Below are 23378 nucleotides of genomic sequence, written 5' to 3'. Positions count from 1 at the left end.
ACGAGCAATCATTTGAAGCGTATTGTGTGTTTTCTGGATAGCATCTGGATAGCATCGAAATTACATGTTTAGGTTATATTGTTGTCAGTGCATGTGACACTACAATTTTATTACAATATAATTTTAGTTTGAATACGATTCTCCTAATTAATAGGCAATAATAAACCTGTGTCCTCCATGATTCCTGTTCATTCCGACAACAAAGCACTTGAATGCAACAAGCTCATAATCATGACTTTAGAAATGGGAATTATCACATTTCCGATAGCACGTGAAGGTAGTATAACTGCCGGTTGGCCTACAAAGTGATGTGAGACCTGCTCCACTCTATGGACAAAATCAAGCCCTGCTCCAGAAGCCTTTTTCCTCGGATATATGTCACAATAGGGAAGAAAAGACAAATGCAACTTGCATTTCATGCCGACTTTAAAGTGCACAATTCAACACTGTTTTTTTTTTTTTTTAACTGTATTTAATCATATCATGTGGCAAGTCACTGCTGCTATGATGTTTCTTCAGGAAGGGGAGGTGGATCAATCACTGTCAGACTCATCTTCTGATATCTGGAGAGAGTCTCGATCGACCACATACTGTGAGACATCAGGTAACCCGGATATTACACAGCAGCTCACAGCACTGCGGGAAATGCTCATGTCACATGCCTCTTCCCTGTGCGGAAAAAAGATATAGAGAAAGTCAAATAAAGACTCTTTTCACCATCAAATCAGTTCTACAGATACAATGAAGTCCCATCCATTCTTTCTCCTTTAACATTTTGTTTGACTCAGAAATACTTCACATGACAGAAGATGGGTTGCACGTGGCATTTCATGATGACTTTAAACACTTCCTTCTTGATATTTGTATGTGAGGTTATTTATTGTGGCTACGCAATGCAGCTGCATTAATATAGAATGTGCGTCACATGAATGTGTTGATCAGGATTTTACATTAAATAAGTTGTGTTTTTATTACCAAACAATGATTAACAAATACTCTAACTAACAAATGTACTGGTCATTATTTGTTAATATTAGTTATTGCATGAACTAATTATGTTAACTAATGGGACCTTACAGTAAATTGTAAAAAAAAAAAAAAAAAAAAAAAAATTGTTTTCTTTTTGGCACAATTAGGTCACAATTAATTTGTAGGCATTACATCATGCACTGTGAAATGATCAGTGATCTGTATTGTTTGTGAATGTTACCATTCATTTGTCCTCTGGTCGTAATACTCCACATTAGAGCAGGTGCTGAATCCATTAAATCCACCAACAACAAACAGCTGATCGTCCATAACCTGAAGTTTGGAGAATCAAATAACTGTTACTAATGAAACATGTTCAGTATGCGACCAATGAGAGTCTTCAAAAACTGTTGTTTCAGCAGAATCCTCATTAGATGTCAATATCTCACCTCAATGCCGAAGTTGCTGCGTGGATTGATCATAGATTCGATATCACACCAGCTGTCAGTGAGAGGGTTGTAGGCTTCTGCACTTTGCAAACGACTGGCACCATCATAACCACCAACCTTGAAACATAAATGTGCATTTATCTGTTAATATATGGCTCAGCAACCACACAAGGTTTTGCACTCATGCATGCACTTCTGAGTAGGCCTATCTATTTTTGTACAGTTGATAATGTCACATTTAAACACCTTATTTTGTATTGTCATATCGCTGTACATGTGTATAATACTCACAGCATAAACTAGATTCCCATAAGTGATCACACCGACACCACTGCGACGGCTGCTCATGGGAGCGATGAGAGTCCACTGGTTTGTTTCTGGGTTAAAGCTCTCAGCTGTGAAGAGATACTCCATCCCAGTAAAACCACCACAGATATAAACCTGCCAAATACACACAAATACAACAGAATTAACAAACTGATAGTGTCCGACATGCTCTTAAACCATGAAATTACTTTTGCAAGTGTTTGACTTGGGTGAATGTTCTTACCCTGCCCTGCAGTGAGGTGGCGCTGGCGTCACTCCTCCGTTCGTTCATGGGCGGCAACATTGTCCACTGGTTGGTGTTTGGATCGTAGCGTTCTGTTGTTCTTATCCGTACCCGTCCATTAAAACCACCCATGGCATAAATGAGTCCGTCCAGAACAGCAACACTAACATAACATCGCCGTTCGTACATGGGAGCCACCTAGTGTGTAATGCACAGACAACACAAAACAAAGAGAGTTGCTTATATGAACAGCATTACTGTAATACTGTGGGTTTTTTACCATGGTATTACCACACTTCACTGTACATTACCAAATACTGCAGTATTCCTTGAAGTACCAGTGTCTTTAAATACCACAAAAAAAATACAACCAAGTGGGACCATGGTATATATATCAAAATAATATAGTTTTACCATACCATCTGATAACTTCTGCGCAATACCCTGGCTGTGTTTCAAATACCAGTGAGCTACCTAACAACATCTTTGTTGTTCAAATGCGCACATGATGCCCAGAAAAGCTGACTAGGTAGGTCCATACACAGTCCAAATTCACAACATTTGTTAGTAGTAAGAGTAAACTAGTTGATACTCTGATTAGCAATGCTTACCTCATGCCAAGTATGCGAGATGGGATCGAATTTCCTCACACTGTTGAAATAATTCTCGCCATCATAGCCGCCGATACAGTAGACAAACCCATCGAGGACCACTGTACCAGTGTAGGCTCTGGGCCGCTCATCCTCTGGAGTCACATCAACCCAAATGTCTGCTCTTGTATCATATGCCTCAATTGCATTGGAGGGATTTCCTGTGCTCCACCCTCCAATGGCCAATAGGATCTCAGAGGGCAGACGTGGGCGTGTCAGTTGGTCTGAACCGCTGGGTTCCTCACAAATGGCCTTCATTGCACTGGTGAGAATGGACGAACACGCCTCATTCTCCAACAACAGTGCATTGTTCCTAACATTACTCATGAAGTACTCTAGTGACATCAACCCCATTCGAACCTGAAGCACAGTGAGGGAAGAGAACCAAATGTGGCCTTTATTATCAATCTCTGTCTATGGGGAAATACTTGCAAATAAAAACCTGACTTATTTAAGGTGGAAATGAAACATTATATTGAACTCGATCAAAAAGTTTGTAGACAAACTTGAAGTTGGCTTGAAAAAGCTAAACCAGAAAGAAATAGTTTGAAAAGTTTGAAATAGTTTGAATTTTAAAGTTTGAAATAGTTTGAATTTTAAAGTTTGAAATAGTTTGAATTTTAAAGTTTGAAATAGTTTGAAAAGTTAAAAGTTTGAAATAGTTTACAAAGTTTAAAGTTTGAAATAGTTTGAGTTTTAGTTAGTAGTTTAGATAGATAGATAGATAGATAGATAGATAGATAGATAGATAGATAGATAGATAGATAGATAGATAGATAGATAGATAGATAGATAGACAGATAGATAGATAGATAGAAATAGTCAGATCGGGGTGGTTGCTAAGGTCTTGCTATGTGGTTGCTAGGGGACTCAGGTGGTTGCTAGGGTGGTTGCTATGCGGTTGCTAAGGTACTTGGGGTGGTTGCTAGGGTGGTTGCTATGCGGTTGCTAGGGTGGTTGCTATGCGGTTGCTAGGGTACTCAGGTGGTTGCTAGAGTTGTTGCTATGTGGTTGCTAGGGTACTCGGGGTGGTTGCTAAGGTCTTGCTATGTGGTTGCTAGGGTACACAGGTGGTTGCTAGGGTGGTTGCTATGCGTTTGCTAAGGTACTTGGCGTGGTTGCTAGGGTGTTGCTATGCGGTTGCTAGGGTACTCAGGTGGTTGCTATGCGGTTTCTAGAGTACTCGGGGTGGTTGCTATGGTCTTGCTATGTGGTTGCTAGGGTACTCAGGTGGTTGCTAGGGTGGTTGCTATGTGGTTGCTAAGGTACTTGGGGTGGTTGCTAGGTTGGTTGCTATGCGGTTGCTAAGGTACTCGGGGTGGTTGCTAAGGTCTTGCTATGCGGTTGCTAGGGTACTCAGGTGGTTGCTAGGGTGGTTGCTATGCGGTTGCTAAGGTACTTGGGTGGTAGCTAGGGTGGTTGCTATGCGGTTGTTAGGGTACTCTGTGTGGTTGCTAGGGTACTCAGGGTGGTAACTAAGGAATTGCTACGTGGTTACTAGGGTACTCAGGTGGTTGCTAGGGTGGTTGCTAGGACACTTTGGTGGTAGCTATGGTGTTCTGGGTGGTTGATAGATAGATAGATAGATAGATAGATAGATAGATAGATAGATAGATAGATAGATAGATAGATAGATAGATAGATAGATAGATAGATAGATAGATAGATAGATAGATAGATAGATAGATAGATAGATAGATAGATAGAAGAGTTTAATGAGTCTCTATGGCTCAGATTGAGTTCACAGAGGCTGCGTTCACACTGCAGGCTGAAACGACCCAATTCCGATTTTTTTGCCCTTATGCGACCTGTATCTGATCTTTTCATGACAGTCTGAACGACACAGATCCGATCTTTTCAAATGCGACCCAGGCCACTTGGGTATGTGGTCCAAATCCGATACATATCCGATCTTTTGAAATGCGTCTTCAGTCTGAACTGCCAGGTCACATGTATCCGACCCGCACGTCGTTGATACGTGACAAACGTCATCATTGTAACTCCCGTTCCTTACTCCAGTCCAGTGGTGGCGGTAATGCACAAGAAATAGTTGCTAACCGCCAATAAAAGAAGAAGTACGCACCTGTTGCTAGCCAATACACTCCAACTCCAACGCGTTTCTGCACTGTTATGGGCCGCCGCAGACGTGTCTCTTCCCGTGACAAAGTTAGTTGAAGGCGCTCGCAAACATAATTGAAGGTGGATCTGGTCATTCTGAAGTTACTGACGAATTCGGTATCAGTAAAGCCACTCACATCAGTATCCCACCACTCCTGGCTGCGACTCCACACACACACGTTTCTCTGTACCGACGTTGCTACCACTGCTCCACAAAACGCCATGGCCAAAAACCTTGCTCTCCTCCTCTTTTTTAATTTTCTTCTTAACATGAGAAGGTTGTAATGGTGCTGGCTCCGTTGCGAAAATAACTTTAATAAAGCTAAACGAACTCCAATGCTGACACCCATATTTGGCTACTTCCGTAAACAACAAGTGACGTCGTTGACGGTTGAGTACTCTTCTGCGCATGCGGGTCACTTCTGGGTCATTTCACGTTCACACAGGAGATCACAAAAGGTCGCATTTAATTGGAAATGTGAACGGCCTTGCAAAAAAAATCGCATTTTTCCAAAAAATCGGAATTGAGCATTAAGCCCTGCAGTGTGAACACAGCCAGAATGTCAGTTTCAGTGAGTCTGGGCTTCAGTGTTTAGATTTGAATTTTTGACAGTTTGAAAATCTGAACATTACATCAATGAAAGTCTATGGGAGTTTTTCCAAGTTTTAATCAGCTTTTTTAGGAAAACCGTAAGTCGAATCAGTATATTGAATTACTTCATGGTTTGATAAACAATAAAGCAAAACTATGATGAATTTGTCTCTGTCTTACCTTAGGCAGAAGCACAGCGATGTGTTCTCTCCTGTTTTCAGGTGAGTGATCAATCCAGCGGAGAATGGCCTCAAAAACCACCTCCTCCGTTTTGACATTCAGCTCATCCTGACTGATCATCTCAACTAGACGTTCCAGCGAGAGTTCCAGGAACTCCTCAGACTCTTGCTGCACCTCCTCAAAGTGCTGAAGAGTGTAAAGATTTGCTTTGCGGTGGAGCTTTGAGCAGGAGTAAAAATGCTCTGTGAACATGCAGATGCCAATGCAGTTCTGAAGACACAAGTTTTCCTCCAGGAACTTGCAGCAAGCATCTATGAGATCTGACACTAAAAACTGATCAGCCGCCACCAAGAGCTCCAACACGTTCTCTTCAGAGATGTGGACAGCTCCTGCATATGCGGATTGAATAATTAGAGACATGATGTCTGAAGAGATTCCTTGAATATCATAGGAATGTTTCTCCACGTTGGTCCATCGGGTGGAGAAGAGTGCCCTGTGGAGCAAATGGTATAAATTTCTAAAGATGTCACTTCTAAATTAGACATTGTACAATGGCAAAGCCTGTTCCTGCATGTCCTTACCTAAAATAAGGGCTGCAGCCACTAAGGATGATCTTGTGAGCTTTAAACTCTTTGCCATTGACGATGATGATGACGTCGGTGTGTTTGCCCTCTAAACGAACTTCGTCAAACACATTAAAAGATGTGGCAATGAACTTGTGCTCCATGTTTTCTAGCTCAAATTTAACTTCAACTCAAACTGATCAAACACTGATTAAAGTAATCTGATGCTTTAGTGAAATCTCCAAATGCTCAAACGAATTCTAGAAACTTTGATGACATCATAGTTCAACATTCTATCTTCAAATCCTCACAGCCTTTCAACAGAAAGTTATCATTAACCCAATTAACATTACATTATAACATTAGATTAAAATTCATTGCCAATAAAATACTGTTACTAAAAAGGATGAGCCTTTTATGTTTTAATGTGCTATTAAGCATTTCACTGAATAAAAGCACAAAATAGTTTTTGACAGAAGAACAGGTGAGTGTTATAGGAAAAACTCTCCCTCTTTTTGTTATTCTCAATATACAATACAAAAAAGTAGGCCTGCCCTTTAAGATTTTAATTTGATATTTCAATAATTTAACAAAACATTTGCATGTTCATGGTTCTCTGATATTGGTTAATAGATGTGCAGGTAAGCAAATCACATATTCCATGTTTAAGTAGAGTAACTATTACTATATGTCTAAATAATAAGATGAATAAATGTACATTTAAATAGTTTATTAATCCTTTACTTACACTTTCTAAAGGATCTTATGAACCACTGACAACTCCTAAATAACTGATTTGTAAATAATGTAATAGTTAATTTAGAAATGATAAATAGATCATTAATAAAGTATGAACATTCAGTTATTAAACACATTAAAGATAAGCTTATAAATCAGGAATAAAGCATTTATAGCTGTATTTATAAACTGCTTATTAATGTCTATTAATGCTTTATAAATGATGACTTAACTATTTACTGATGCTTAACTAATGCTCAATAATGTGCAGTTATTATAAAGTGTTACCTTAGTTCCTTGCATAAGTCATTAAATGCAGAATGGTTAGTCTAGTTGTCATAATGTGACAAGTATATTTTCTGTACATTTTGTAAATGTGTCCTGAATTGATGAATTGTGGAGGAGAATTTTGAATTTCACTAAGGAAGGGGAATGTAAAGGGCTACATCAACCAATGATCAACCAGTTGTCTAAAGAGATCAGCGGTTTGGCAAGGTATGTTTACTTCATTTGGCAAGCATACATAGACAAGAGAACAACACAGTGCTACCAATTCTGACAATAGAAGAACAACAGGCAAACAAACAGGGTCAACAGAAGAAGAGGAGTAAAGATGCGTGGTGGAAGCAAAACAGTGGAAAGAGGAGGCCAATATTGTAGACAGTTTCTGATGAAATAAGGGCCACTATTGAGGACTAAGTTCTCAATCATGACCTTATGGCCGAGGCAGGACGAAAGGTGCAGCCATATGCAACCGTGTCCTCAATCCTTCAAACGTTTGTAGACAGAACAGGTATGTAATCAGTAGAGATGCTCCGATCAGCATTTTTGGGGCCGATCACTGATTACCGATCACCAAGATCATGATCTGCCGATTGCCGATCACAGAATGGCAGGGGAATGGCAATCTTTTATCTACAATCTTGCAGAGTTTGCACCATTTGTAGAAATGAAACTAACTCTAAATGAACTGAGTCAAGATCTTGAAGAACCACCAAGTGTTTATTTTAGAAAATGAGATAACTTAAGGCTACTGTAGGCCATCTTTCCCAAATAAATGTATATAATAAATGTATATAATTATCTCACATAAATATTTGATCATGCAGTGCATTTTTGTTTTTAAAAACAATTTTTCAGGTAGGTCTAACATTAGTATTGAGGTAAGAAATACTAAAGACATTTAATAAGAAATCAAATGTAAATTAATATTGGTCTTCCCTGAATAAATTAAATTAGATTAATCCTTACACTTAAGGTTGCAAAAGTTAGTCATTCAAGAGCAGTGAGTGTCATAAAGGTTCATCAAACAACACAAAACAAAGAGACACAGCAGCAGTTTATTCGACAGCTGTCACTTTAAGAGCGAACACGGATACAGTTACATGCAGTGTAGTCACGACGGGGTTTACGTGCATACTCGTCAAGGCGGTCATTTAGTACAATCATTTGTGTGTATCTGACCATTTCAGCGCAATTTGTACTCGCAAGCTTTTTGTGAGATGGCCTGTGTGTGTGTGTGTGTGTGTGTGTGTGTGTGTGTGTGTGTGTGTGTGTGTGTGTGTGTGTGTGTGTGTGTGTGTGTGTGTGTGTGTGGACCGTGAGCGCGATTTGAACACTGGCAAGACTTAAAAATAAATGCAAATGATAAACTTTAGTGACGATGCGACACTGCCTCGATTGTGCAAAGTGGCAAATCCTGTGTCAACTGTGCAGCTCGATTTTAGTGCACATGCGATGCGCTGATGTGAAGCCATTTGAGCATTTTGAAAGGGAGAGAGAGAGCGCGCGCACGCACGCGGTGATTCACTCGCGCTGTTTGTGAACTTAAGTTACGTCCCACAGAACGTTTTCAAATGACTGCGTAAGTTATTTAATATAGAAATATGAATTGTACCTCACCAGCATTATAATTATTTTACCCGCGCTGGAAAGAGAATGAGACGGTGTCGCTGCAAATCATGCCCTAGCTCTCACGGCAGGTGCGGGTTTATGTGTCGTCAGCATGCGATCGGTTCATGAGATCGGCCTTTTTGGAGACCGCCGATCAATCATCCCAAAGCGATTATCGACCGATCGATCGGAGCACCCCTAGTAATCAGTCAATGTTCACTGTTCTGTAGTATTGTACTGTAATGCTATATTACAGTGGTCCACTTGCATTTTACATTATAAAGTAAATAGTAAATTTTACAGTAAAGTACTGGCTGCTGTGGTTCCAGCCCTTTACCGCAATTTTACGGTTTCAATAATGCTGTCATTTCACAGTAAAGTACTGGCAGCTGTGGTTCCAGCCATTTACCGTAATTCTACAGTTTTTAATTTTTATGGCTGTTCTGTAATTTCACAAACTACTGGAAGCAATGGTTCCAGCTATAATTCTACAGTATAAAAAAGTTTATATAAATACTGTTTTCTATTTACTCTATTGTCTGATATATATTAGCATCCCTATATGTACCATAATGTATACAGACATTCCAAACAGACTTTTTACTCAATGGAAAAAATAAAGAAATAGATTATGGTGTACATTGTTTGCCATTTATTTAAAACAGGTTTTAACAATATATTCATTGCATTTTAAAATGTATTTTCTCTGACTTTCTTCCCTTAAATACTGTTTTAGAGGAGCCAGTGGGCAAAAACAGAAAACTTACAAAGAGGCAAAAAACAAAAACTAAAAACAGCCAACAATGTCACATCAGCAACCAGGCCACAGAGGAAGTCTGGGTCTGAGAGGAAACCATTGAGAACCAATGGATCAAAAATCCTTGATAGAGGTAAAAAACTGTCAAAACATCCCAAACCTGCTTTTGAAAGAGCTGGCCGGAGAGGAAGTCCGGATCTGAGAGGACATAATCAAGGGAACCAATGGGTGAAAAAACGTAGGAAGAGGCAAAAACAGCCAACACGTCCCACATCAGCTTTTGACACATCTGGTCTGAGAGGAAATCCAGGTCTGAGAGGAAAGAAAATCAAGAAAATCTTAGTGGTACAATAAAGCACATGGCAACAACTAGTGATCACTACTCTGCGAAAACTTATAAAAGAGACATAAAATGATCATGTTAATGTACTAAACTAATCTTAAAGAGCAAATGAGGGTGTATGTTTGTTACAGCATAGAGGAAAAACATCAAAAACATAATCTTAACAGAAAGATTATGGGGTCAAGACAAGACCAGAAAGTTTAGCTGTGTGTAAAAGAAAGTGATTGTGCGTTTTCCAGTTAGCCGGAAAGGAGTATTTAAGTGATTGAGTGTGTGTGTATGTATGTATATTATAAGTGTGTATATGTCTAGAGATCTGTTAAGTTATATGTGCAAACTGTTTAAAGCAGAATAAGTACATTTGAGAGTACAGTGGGAAAAAAGCTGTGAACCCTCAACCTTTTGGAATTGGTTGGTTTTCTGCATTAATTGGTCATAAAATGTCATCTGATTTTCACCAGTCACAAGTATAGACAAACACAATGTCCTTAGAGGGATAGTTCACCCCAAAAATTCTCATTTACTCACCCTCATGCTATTATACACAATCTTTGAGCCCATACAATGGTATTGATTGGCTGCCATTCTTTTGACACTTAAAAAACAACAACACAACGATCTTGACATTAATTCACAAGACCCCAGTGGATGAATCAATGTCTTCTGTAGCCAAACGATAGATGTGTGTAATAAAAATATTAATATTTTTAACTCACTTTATTTTAGTGTGAGAAAAAAAAAAACGTAAATACTAAATGAACTATAAATCATTACTTCCCAATCTACAGTCATAAGACGTGACATAAGTGAGTTGTGAAGCTCATGCGAAGTGTCGGTCATCTTTGCTTCTGTGTTACTTCTCGAACAAGCTTTCACATTGCACTTACATCACGTAACAACGTCCCTCTCGTAAGTGCTCATATGACAGTAGACTGGAAGCAATGAGTTATAGTTAATGTAGAATTTTTTGTTTTTCTTTATTTTATTGCACAGACCAATCATTTGGCTTCAAAAGGCATTGATTTATCCACTGGAGTCATATGAATTACCATCACGATCGCTGTTTTTTTTTAAAGTGTCAGACATGCGACAGCCAATCAATGATATTATATGGACTCAGAGATGGATTTGTTTCCTAAAAATCTAGTTTTTCCGAAGAAAAAAGCTATATATATCAGGGATCACACGAGGGTAGATAATGATGAAATAATATTTTGGGTGAACTAGCCCTTTAAGCTAACAACACGAAAACGATTGCAATCTTTCATGTCTTTACTAAACACATCCCATTAAACATTCACAAGTGAACTTCTTGTTGTTACTTAATAACCCACAAATGTTTTTTTGTTTTGTTTTTGTAATAGTTGTTCATGATTCCCTTGTTTGTTCTGAGCAGTTAAACTATCCACTGTTCTTCAGAATAAAAGCCTCCCCCTGGCACCCTTTGTAATAGTTGAGTCCATCAGTAGTTCTCACTGTGAAAAGATGGGTCTTTAAATCACGCAGTCACTATTGTAAAGGGTTTGTTATGGAAAAATTTAATCATAGCTATACATTAAACATTGCGCATGAAATGTTTATTGATTTGCATATATTCATACAGAACCAGCTTACTGGTTAAAAGGTCATATACAGAATATAGAGAACACGTTCTACACTCAGGGGTCAGGATGGCCTAAACGTGGGGATCAGAGTTAAAATGAACAGCACACTTTGGATTTGAGCAAGTGCTGCTTTTCTTGTCATGTGTGGAAATTTACAGGAGGAGTGACTTTGTTTGGGAAACTGATAAAAAGCTGAGTGCTGTTATGTCTAGTTAGTGCACTCTGCAGACATTGAAGATGGCTGTATGACTGTGACTCATTTCTTGCAAGAAATTAAATCTTTATAAAGACAATTGGGCAAGGTTTTGTCTCTTATTCAGTAATGCGGCGATAGTTTGAAATTTTGCCACGACAGTTGGTGTCAGAAGCGGAGATTCCATGGATGTGCCTTCTGGACCCCGGGAGCGGATGGTGACTGATCATCCTGGACTTTAGAGTCACAGCTCTACCCCGACATATTGAGGGAGAGAGGCCAACCGCTCAGGGGGTCCGGAGGGTCCGACCACTGGAACAAACGAACCCGAGGTGGCAACGGGACGCTTCTGGTAAGAGACAAACTTAAAATTCGGGGAAGAATTTTGATGAATAGAATTTGTTTAAATTGAAAATGAGTTAAATTGAAAATTGAAATTGGGGTGGATAAACCATAGTGGGGTCTGACTCTGTGGCGAATGCAACGTGGTTGATTTGTTTATGGGATAGAAACTGAAACCATGTGGGCGAATAAAATGAGAATGCAACGTGATTAAAATTTTGAGATATCACGTGGGCGAGGAGACCGTGCTGTGAGCCGGTTTTGGGCTATTGGGAGCCAATAAGAGAGGACACTATTGGGAGTGTCCGCCCGTCTGGTCTTGGGTGAAGAGATCAGATCTGAACGGAGACGTCCGACAGATTCATTAGCGTACGCTAGAGGGGAAAAGCCACAGAGACAGACAGCCAGTATGGGGAAGTCCCAAAGCAAGCTAGCTGAATATGGTACACCGGTATTTTGTCAAATGAGAAAATTATATGGGAAAAATGCATGCAAGGAAGAGAAGTTAATTAAATATCATGATTTCCCAAACAAGGGAGCGCCAGACTGAAAGTGGTGAATGAGTCAGTTGAAAAGGGGAGATAAACTGAAGGGTTGTTGTGGGAAATGTATGTGAGAAATGCGAACAAACAGTGAAATGTTGCTTAAAAGAGGCAGATAAGAGAGAAAGGAAAATGTTGTCTTATCACGCAGAAGTCACAGCTGTTTAAAGATCGCTGGTGAGTATGAACATTGACTAAATTCTGGCTAACATTTTTAGGGATATGATCGGTAATTTGATTAGTTGGTATAAAGATTTTGAGATGAACAAGAGCAAACGCTGTAAGCAGCTCCGCTCTGAAGGCCTGACTTCAAAGGAAATTGGTGGACCAGTGAAGGAAATGGGCAGAAATGTTTTTATTGTAATTGGAAAGTTGATCAGCAACTTGACTGGCTACAAACAAAGAGAGAACAAGAAAATTCCAATTTCTAGATTCTTTTTTGTTTATTCATTAATTTGTAAAATGGGTAAAGTGCAGTACACCCGAAGGGAAAATCCCAGAAGTGACTGAGATATACAATTGAGTAACTAAAAGTGATGTTGGTGAAAAAGCAGATAACACCATAAATTGCAAGCCATTGTTTGTTTTATTAGACCCCGAGCGAGCTCTGTTCTCAGACAGACTGCCACTTTTGGAGCACACAGGTTGCTGAACGTTGCTCCATAAGCTAAAGATGAGAGTGTTTTAATTGTGGTCAGCAGGGCTATTTTGGACGTAATTGTGTTCGAACACCCATAAGGCGTAGAAAGTGTGGCAGATCAGGCCACCAGACTAAATTCTGTAAACGAAACGCAGTAAAACGAAAGAAACAGAGATTTACACTCTAAGAAAATGAGATAACAATAAGGCTAATAAAGTCTTTGGTGATTATTTTTGAAGGAAGGATTTGAGATCATTTTAATATGAGGTTAAAATTAAAAATAAAGATGATAAAACGTGCTGCAAAGATATATAAATCCTGATTAACCGAGTTTCAAATAAAAACTATATAATAAATATGTTCTTGCTCTTCTCACTTTTGCAAAACTCTGATAATGATGATTTGATAGAATATTGGGTTGTTGAAGTAACTATAGGCAAGTTAAAATGTTGAAAACCCTAGAAGCTGATGTTTTGGTTTCAAAAGATAAGCTTGTGCTGAGCTAATAAACAATTTGTTATCTGAATCTAGCCACCACGTGGCCTAACATGAGTAACAGAGACTCAATCTGAGTGAAAATTATAGTTTCTGAATTCACTGTGAGGGCAAAAGACAAATATAAAATTATGATCATTTGAAAATGTAATTTCTGGCAAAGGATAGAGTTAAAAGGAAAATGTCTGATGTTTATTTGGAAACAATTTTAATTTCTAGCTAGATTTTACACTGAGCTAGTGTGAATAGTGAAACGTTAATGAAAACGCAGTGTACCAGCCCTGAAGGTCTCAGTCTCTCTCTCATCCCAGACCAGCTCAAAGCAGATATCTGAGCCTGTGCCACAGATGATAGAAGATATTGATGAGTAAAAGCACAGGGCATTATGTGAACATAAAAGACAGTTAGTTGTTAAGATATAAAAAATAAAAAAGGTGCCATCAAGAGGGCAATAAGAGATGTTTTCAAAATACAGACTTTTAATTAACTGAAATTTTTGACGAATGTATGATATGACCAGTAACTTCTGTCTGCTCTTAGCCTTCACCATGTACAGAACTGATGGCCTTGGTCACAGATGTAGCAGAACATTAAAATGAATGGACAGTTGTTTTGGCTAAATTTACTGAGAATAATCTAAGCACTGCTATGGGGCAGCTTTGAAGAAGTATGATGGATTTTAGTGATTAAGTTGTGTTATAATTAACCTGCCTCCATGTTTTTACTCATTTGAAAGCAGACCAGATGGCTCTGATGACTCTTGAATGCACTTTCCAAAAGGCTCCAGAAAATATCGGATCCTGTTTAGGGTCAAAGATCTCAAAGCGATGACGAGGTTGAGCACGATGTGGTTGTTCCCGATGACGGGTAAGACTTCCTACGGCCTGACGGGGGGCAACCCAAGCCAGGGAAATCACGATAAGTCATCTCGGACCCCCCCGGAAAAAAAAAAAAAAAAAATGGAGGGGGGGGTTTTATGTGAGGTGTGTATGAGAGGTGAGGCAGATGTCTGTGAGGCCAGCAGCATCTCTGTGTTGGGGGGGGAGCTGTGTTTCGTAGGGGCCAAGGTCAAGACTGGACACAGTAGCCCCAGCCCTAATTAGGCCCCTCTATACCGCTCACCAAATACCGCATAAATTGAGAGCCAGGAAACACCCTGAAGAAAAGAGCAATGATTGGCATTTAAGAGCCAGCTGAGACCATTCTGTGATTGTGATTGATAACTGTTTGGAACAGAACAAAATGTATTAGTATCAGTAAAGCTGTATGATATTGAACTAATATGTCTCTATCATAGTCTTAATCCTGCAGGTCATTAGGATGGCAGAGGATAATTTGGAGACATGGTGATGGCTTTAAGAGGACGGCTTTTGAAGTTTAAAGAGAAGTTCTGGATAACAGAGGTATCTAAACTAAGGATAACTTGAAACAATTTCACAGTATAACTTATTGGAGATGTTCTAATTTGAAACTTCAAAAGTTAAATTTCTAAACTTTGTGAAGGATTAATGAATTAAGGATTAGTGAATTTAACATTATAGTAAAAGTCTTAGAAGACTGTTGAAAAGATAATGTGGGTGAGAGAGGGAGAGAGAGGCTGCTTCAGTGGAACCAGGGATTGTACTCTGCCTGCGACTGAGACAAAACAAAAACAATGATATCAGAACAAAACAACCCAACAGACTTTTCTAAGAATAGATTAGTAATGAACAGATTTGAAACTGGTTAAGAAACCATGTAAAAGCACATTTTGAGAATGAGCAGTTCATATTTATGTGTCTTGATTGAGTGTAGTGTGCAATTAACCTCTGGAATGAGTGTTTTTATCATCACAGATGGGTTAGTTAAGTGAAACGACAAACGCTAAAGAAGCTGATTATTCGGATGCGAATCTGGTGAAAAGATGATCCAGAACATGGACGAGCTTTAAATGGATTGGTATCCAGCTCAGTCTGTTAATGGTAATTATGACTACTTTGTCATTTATGATGTTGTTTTGAATTAATCTATGGATTAGTGCATATGTTAAAGCGGAATAGTTCGAGATTGCCGCCCACCACGGGTTTAAGACCCTTGTATAAATTCAACAGAGGGTCGGAGTTTAAATAATGTCAATTGATTAAGAATGACAAATGTAAATTTATAGACTGGACGGCAGAGACAAGGAGACAAATTAACTAAAGTCACTATAATCTAAATTATCCAGAGACTCCCTAGTATTTATGAAAGGTCAGAGGGCGAACAAAGGGAGAACTTCTAAGAAAGAAAGAGTTTTATTTTAAGTTTCCTCTGAATGGAGGCATGACATTAGATGTCTAAGAGAGCTTCTATTTATGTATTAAGGGCTGAAGGAGCAGGCAGAGAAGGCTTTCTGTGTGACTGGGATTGAGATAAGAGGAATATAATATTTTGGTTTCTACAGAGCAGTAGAGATAAGAAACAATAATCATCATATGGTGCAGCTCTTTGATAGAGGAATAATGTGACAAGTTAAAACAGAAGAGAAATAGCCCAAAAAGATTGATTGTTTTTTGGTGGAAAATTGATTTTCGGACAGAATTATGAACAATTTATGAACACCTGTAAAGTTAAATGGAGTTAATATACATATATGGAGTTGAAAAATCCTTTTGAAACGGCTTTAAAGAAATTGATGGTGACTTATAGTACAAATTTGAATACTTTATAAAGTGATATGGGAGATTATGAAAATTTGCAAGTTCTTGGTAAAGTTATAACAATTTTGGGTTTAAGTGGCAAGGTGAGGATTTGATGATAAGTACCGCTGCCAAATGACATGAATTAAGGGTTAAGATTTTGGGCCAATTGGAGCATACATCTAAAGAGTTTTAATGGACAGGGCATGGAGAAAATGGTACTTTAAAAGAAAGCCCTGATGAATGGATTTTGGATGGTTTACTGATAACAGGAACTGAAAAGACTTTAATAAAAATTGGATATTGATTATGATTAAGTATGATGTCACAAGATAAAGATAAGTGAACAAGCTGATTGAATGTAATACGAATTGATAACTATGGCATTTTGATGAAGTGTATTTAAAATTAGCAAATTTAGATTTATGTTCATTAGTGGTTAAATATGGTGTGGGCTATGGTGAGTTAGAATGGGTCTGCTGGAAATAGTATGTTTAACAAAAACAGGGTGGTTTGTGAAGAATGGTGTTGAAACAACTGACTAGAGGAAGGTTGATTGTGAAGCACAGTGAGAAACTGTGGGCATTTAGATAGACATTTGTGCTTTGGAACTGTGCGTGTCAGAGGTGTCATCTGAACTGTGAGCAAAGCACACAATGTAAACTGAAGGATGTTTTATGTAGAGACTTAAAGTGCTAAGATGGATTATTATCTATCTTATTTTTATCGTTTAGTTTGAGTTGGACCACTATTGTGTTTCGGACCCCAAAAAGGTCTGTTATGATTTTGATTAATTAAGAGAACCACTGATTGTTTGTTTCTTCATATGTGTTTTCTAAAGTGTGTATTGGGTCTCTGAGGAGTGACTGAGGGTCTGGCCTAGGGATGTGTGATGTGTCACTAAACGCTTGATAGCAATAAGGTGTCGTGTGTTTGGATTTTGGAGGTATCACACACCCCTAACATGTCGGGAGTGCAGTAACAGTGCTTGCTCACTTAGCCCGGCTTCCAGAGATGAAATATGGATTTGTCTTTCGTTTTATAGAATATTTTCAGTATGTTTTGGGGAAAACCTTCTGGTCAAGACTGCAGTTCATAGCTTGACGGAAGCATGCAAGCTGATGGAGGGTAAGAGTGTAACGATGTACACAGACAAGCGTTATGCCTTCGGAGTTGAGCACGATTTTGGGGCGCTGTGGAAACGCAAGAAAATGTTAAAGTCTGATGGGCGCACAATTATGAATACTTCTTTTGTGTCTAATCTGCTAGACACAATTTTCTTGCCTGGCTAGGTTGCTATCTGTAGAATGCGCAGCGAAACTAACAACAAAGAGTTTATTTCAACAGGAAATTGTGAGAGCAGACGGAGCTGCGAAGGCCGTAGAAGTGCAACAGACAGCACAGCCAGAATGTTTTTATTATCTGAAATAACCACAAATGTTTTGCCTTCCTTATAGACTATGCAGTTTTTCAACTCAGGGCCAGAGAAAAGCAGCAACGGGAACAGTGTGACCGCACTGTGCAAAATGGCGTCTGGACGAGTAGTGACAAGCAAGCCTTGTTTACCCTGAAAATATTTTCGATGATTATGATTAATGGCTGCATGGGTGATCACGCAGCCAAAGGGGGAATGATACTCAAATGATGGAAGTTTATGACGAGGTTTTAATATTTGCTGAAAATTTTTGCATCTTGATGCGTATTGATATACACGAAAACGAGAAAAGGCCTCGAGTAAATCGGAGCCCGTTTGAGACCACCATTCATGGGAATGGAAGGGGGTAAACAATAGCTTGCATCAATAGAATTGTGAATTATTGCAAAGAGATGTCTTTTTTGTTGTCTAACGTCTGTGTGCAGGTAAAATTTGGGGAAACCAGCTGGGACTCCTTTACATGACATCAAACCAGGTGATTTCGTGTTGACAGAGGGGAAAGGCTGGGGCCTTACCAAATCCTCCTAACAACGCATACTGCCGTAAAAGTGGCTGAGAGGGCAATGTGGGCACACGCAAGCCACTGCAGAAAGTTTTCCACCAGCAGGAAGGGAAGAGCGAAACCGGAAGTGAAGAAAGCCATGACGAGGTGCCAGGGGAACAAAGCCTGTACCTTGGCACGGCTGCAGAAACAACAGCTAGAGATAAAGACGAGCTGCTGGCTTTGTCTGCAAATGTCCCATGTCTGCAAAGCAGTACCACTGACTGTTGTAACACTAAATGAAACTGACTGTTTGATCCCGCAGCAAATGACTGAGATAGTGAGAGCTGCGAAGAACATTGAGCACGGGAAAATCCCAACAAAACATCCAACATCTGACTGTGAGAGGACTGAAGTCAGAGTCTGAGTCAGAATTGACACGGTAGTGGGTGGCATTACAACTAATTTTACCTGCCAGGTTAGAAGACCGAATGACACTTCAACTGCGACAGTTTGGGTTTATGGTTAAGCTTATAATTTTATGGAGAGGGGAGTGTTGGCAGGATGATGTTAACCAGCTTTGATGAATGTGGGGACATGTGTGTATTTACCAGGTAATGAAAACAAGAAAAAGGATAGACAGAAGATAAAGTTAATTCTGTGATGGGGACTTTACCAGATAGAGCAAATGTGGGTTGGTCTATTTTCCTGGGTGTGGGTACAGCAGAATCGATAAACAAGATAAATGGGTTAGCATGGACTGTACTAACTAGCTAATAGCATGGAACACACTTTAACAATGGTAGATGAGGAAATGAAGCAAATCCGAGATGAAGATATCCAAAAACAGACTAGTTTTAGACATGATAACAGCTGAGAGAGGGGGAGTTTGGAAAATGCTTGGGGTATCATGTTGCTTTCATATTCCAGATTATAGTGACAATGTAACCAATATAATTGAGTAGCCTACATGAGACAGGCTGTAAGAAAACCTGAGAGAGAAGGGGGAAAAAAAACTGATGACTCATGGTTTTGTTGGATGACAAATCTGAAGGGATGGGGATACTGGTTATGTTTTACTGTATTGCAGGGTTTTTTAAATTATTGTGCTGATTTGTATGTGTTCGCAATGTATTTTTCAACGCATTTCCAGGATAGTTCAACGAGTAGTGAAGCCCAGTGTATCACAACAGATGGTCAAATTAGACATTTATGACGGGTACGATGAGTGGATGAACAAATTTAGTGATAGGAGATAGTGACTAGCAAAGTGAAGAATGAAACCAATTAGGGAATTATGTTTTCGTTGGTTTAAATCTGGGCGGCCTTTAGAGGCCTCAGATATCTAAATATTATAACATGTTTTTTGTTTGCAGTGAGTGGGGGGCTTTACCCACAAAAATAGCCTATGCATATTTTCTTTCTTCCTTCACAAATTCAAGAGTGTAATGAGAATGGATTATTGAATTTAATTATTATTATTATTATTATTATTATTATTATTTTTCATTCAGTTTAGATTTCCGTTCTAATCATTTAAAACTTTACTATTACATTTATTCATTGTCATATTTACCCCTTTTTAAACCTTACTATTATGTTTACTTATTTTCGAGGTTGCAGTCATATATAATATATACACAATGATAAAATTTTCATTATGGTTTATCAATGATGTGATAAAAAGAGGGGATTGTTATGGAAAAATTTAATCATAGCTATACATTAAACATTGCGCATGAAATGTTTATTGATTTGCATATATTCATACAGAACCAGCTTACTGGTTAAAAGGTCATATACAGAATATAGAGAACACGTTCTACACTCAGGGGTCAGGATGGCCTAAACGTGGGGATCAGAGTTAAAATGAACAGCACACTTTGGATTTGAGCAAGTGCTGCTTTTCTTGTCATGTGTGGAAATTTACAGGAGGAGTGACTTTGTTTGGGAAACTGATAAAAAGCTGAGTGCTGTTATGTCTAGTTAGTGCACTCTGCAGACATTGAAGATGGCTGTATGACTGTGACTCATTTCTTGCAAGAAATTAAATCTTTATAAAGACAATTGGGCTAGGTTTTGTCTCTTATTCAGTAATGCGGCGATAGTTTGAAATTTTGCCACGACAGGTTCAATTGTGCAGAATATGCTGGAAAACCAAAGACTCTGCAGGTAGATTTGATCTGAAGAACATTGAGCAGTTTAACTGCTCAGATCAAAGTAGGGACTCATGAACAACCATCACAAAACAAAAACAACATTTGTGGTTCATAGAGATAACAACAAGGTAGTCACTTACCAAATTTAAATTTGTATTACACAGCCCTGAGAGTGGCTAATGGGATGTGTTGAGTAAAGTCATGAAAGATTTAATTGTTTGTGTAGCTAGCTTAAACACTTTGTTTTGTCTGTGACTGATGAAGATCACATGAAATATTATGACCAATTAATGCAGAAAATCATCCAATTCCAAAGGGTTCAGATACTTTCTTACACACTACATATGAATGCAGTTAAAGGATTAGTTCCCCCCAAAATGAAAATGTCCTTATAATTTACTCACCCCAATGCCATCCAAGACGTTCATGTCTTTCTTTCTTCAGTGGAAAAGAAATTACGTTTTTTGAGGGAAACATTTCAGGATTTTTCTCCACACAATGGACTTTCATTGGCAACCAGAATGTTGAAGGCCAAATCAATGCAGTTTCAAAGGGCTCTGCTCAATCCCAGCTGAGGAATAGGGTCTTATCTAGCGAATCGATCAGTCATTTTCTAAGAAAAATAAAAATGCATATACTTTTTAACCACGATTATTCGTCTTGTGCTGGTCTGCAACGCGCCAGGCATTACGTCATCACGTTGGAAAGGTCAAAAGTAATTGCCACCCCATTGTTTACCAGCATGGAGAAGGAGGATCGTTTACATTTTATTATATGTTGAATGACATATTTATGTCTTTGTGTCAGTTTATTGTTTAAAATGGTCATTTCGTGTGCGTATCCTGGATGTTTAATGATGTCACGCGTGACCTTTCCAATGTGAGGACGTCAAGCCTTCCGCGTCGGAGACCAGCACAATATGAACAATTGTGGTTAATAAGTATATACATGTTTTTTTAATTTAGAAAATGATAGATGGATTCGCTAGATAAGACCCTATTCCTCAGCTGGGATCGAGGAGAGCCATTTGAAGCACTTTAAAGCCCTTTGAAACTGCATTGATTTGGCCTTCAACATTCTGGTTGTCATTGAAGTCCATTGTGTGAAGAAAAATCCTGAAATGTTTTCCTCAAAAAACTTTATTTATTTTCCACTGAAGAAAGAAAGACATGAACATCTTGGATGGCATTGGGGTAAGTAAATAATCAGGAAATGTTCATTTTGGGATGAACTAATCCTTTAAGCGGTGTTGATTCTTTTAGGAAGCTGCAGAAATGTGAGTGTCAGTGGGCATTTAAGTTTAGTTACCTAGACGAAATTCCATTCGAAATCGTTGAGGTTCTTTAGGAAAGAAGCAACTTTGGGATTGACAGTGACAAGTTTTCCAGTCTTCTTTGAAACCACCTTGCCTCTGCAGGTCTTAGAACCTCTTTCAAGGTTTATCCCAACTAATCGTCTAAGGGTAATAAAACGATGGGTTACTTAACGTAATCCCGGGTTCTTTGATAACAGAGTGAGGTGTTTCACTTATGGGAATCGCTTTGGGCGTGACCAACTACGGAAGCTCCTATGGCACCACGTCTGTCTTTGACAGACAGGTCGACCTGAGATCAGGCTCCGCCCCCACCTATAACACTCAGGTCGACCCCTATCGAAGTCATTATAGAGAGGGTGAAACATTATATTTCATTGGTGAAACACCTCACTCTGTTATCAAAGAACCCGGGATTACGTTAAGTAACCCATCGTTCTTTTTCTAACTTCGCTCGGTGTTTCACTTATGGGAGATATAGACCACTCCAGGATTGCACAATGTACGCTATGCCTAATCATGCGGGTCCCGACCTGCTGGCTCCTAGCACTGCATGAGCCAAGGAAGGTTCAGATACATCCAGTCTATAAAACCGCACAAAAGTGTGCGGCGTAGCCCAACTTGCTGCCGGACATATCTCCTGAACAGACACTCCCTTAAGTAAGGCCCACGACGTAGCCATGCCCCTAGTGGAGTGGGCCCTTAAGCCCTCAGGAGGTTGAGAACCTCTGCATTTATATGCTAGAGATATAGCTTCTACAATCCAATGGGACAGCCGCTGACGCGACAGCGGTTTCCCTTTGTGAGGAGTAGCCCAAGACACAAACAGCTGGTCATTCCTTCTGAAAACTGCTGTCCTTTCCACGTACCAATGAAGCGCCCGTACTGGACATAAAGAATTTAACCTCTTATCCTCTGCAGAAGAGAATGGAGGAGGGTGGAAAGCTGTAAGCTCTGTAGCTGGACATCTGTAAGACGAGTCCACCACTTTAGGTACAAAAGCCGGATTAGGGCGAAAGGAAACCTTAGTGAGCCCTGGGGAGAACTGAAAACAAGACGGGCTGATAGACAGGGCCTGCAAGTCGCTCACACGCTTCGCTGTCACCAGTGCTAACAGCAGTGCTGTTTTAAGAGAGAGAAACTTCAACCCTATGCCCTCTAACGGCTCAAACGGGTGTTGAGAAAGGGCCTCTAAAACCATAGACAAATCCCACAACGGAACCATCCGCCTGGCCACTGGCCTTATACGCCGTGCCCCTTTCATAAAACGACTTATTAAAGGGTGCTGACCAACCGTCTTGTCACCAAAACCAACATGACAAGCAGAAATGGCTGCTAAATACACCTTCAGTGTAGAGAAAGCCTTCCCCTTATCCAACAGATCCTGGAGAAAACATAATATGTCCCTCACTGAGCATTGAAAAGGGACAATATGATTCCGTCCACACCATTCTTCAAAGACTCGCCACTTATTATTATAAAGAGAGCGAGTAGAAGAGGCTCTGGAACTCTGTATAGTGTGTATGACTGATGGTGGCAGACCTGCTGCACTCAGATTCCACCTCTCACGGGCCAGGCCCAGAGAGCTATCCTGTCTGGGTGAGGATGGTAAATTTCCCCCCCTGCCTGTGACAGGAGGGAGGGGCCATGGCTGACCCGACAGTAGTTGAACTATCTCGGCTACCCAATGTCTGGATGTCCAACGTGGAGCTACCA

The 23378-nt window shown here is 39.5% G+C and overlaps 1 protein-coding gene across 1 annotated transcript; it reads right to left on the bottom strand.

The window, feature by feature from the left end:
- Positions 1-533: 533 nt before the first annotated feature.
- LOC307133440 (kelch-like protein 10) lies at positions 534-6235 on the bottom strand (the record flags this gene model as incomplete). Its single annotated transcript, XM_079828525.1, has 8 exons — positions 534-669; positions 1211-1302; positions 1419-1535; positions 1710-1859; positions 1969-2166; positions 2580-2978; positions 5509-6001; positions 6090-6235. The coding sequence occupies 8 exons, from the start codon at positions 6233-6235 to the stop codon at positions 534-536; spliced, it is 1731 nt and encodes a 576-aa protein (XP_079684651.1).
- Between the last annotated feature and the right edge of the window lie 17143 nt (positions 6236-23378).

The sequence above is a fragment of the Gobio gobio genome (assembly GCF_949357685.1).
Source record: "Gobio gobio genome assembly, chromosome: 11".
NCBI classification, from domain to species: domain Eukaryota; kingdom Metazoa; phylum Chordata; class Actinopteri; order Cypriniformes; family Gobionidae; genus Gobio; species Gobio gobio.
Note: the sequence above shows the minus strand (reverse complement) of the source record. Positions and strands in the feature narration are given on the sequence as shown.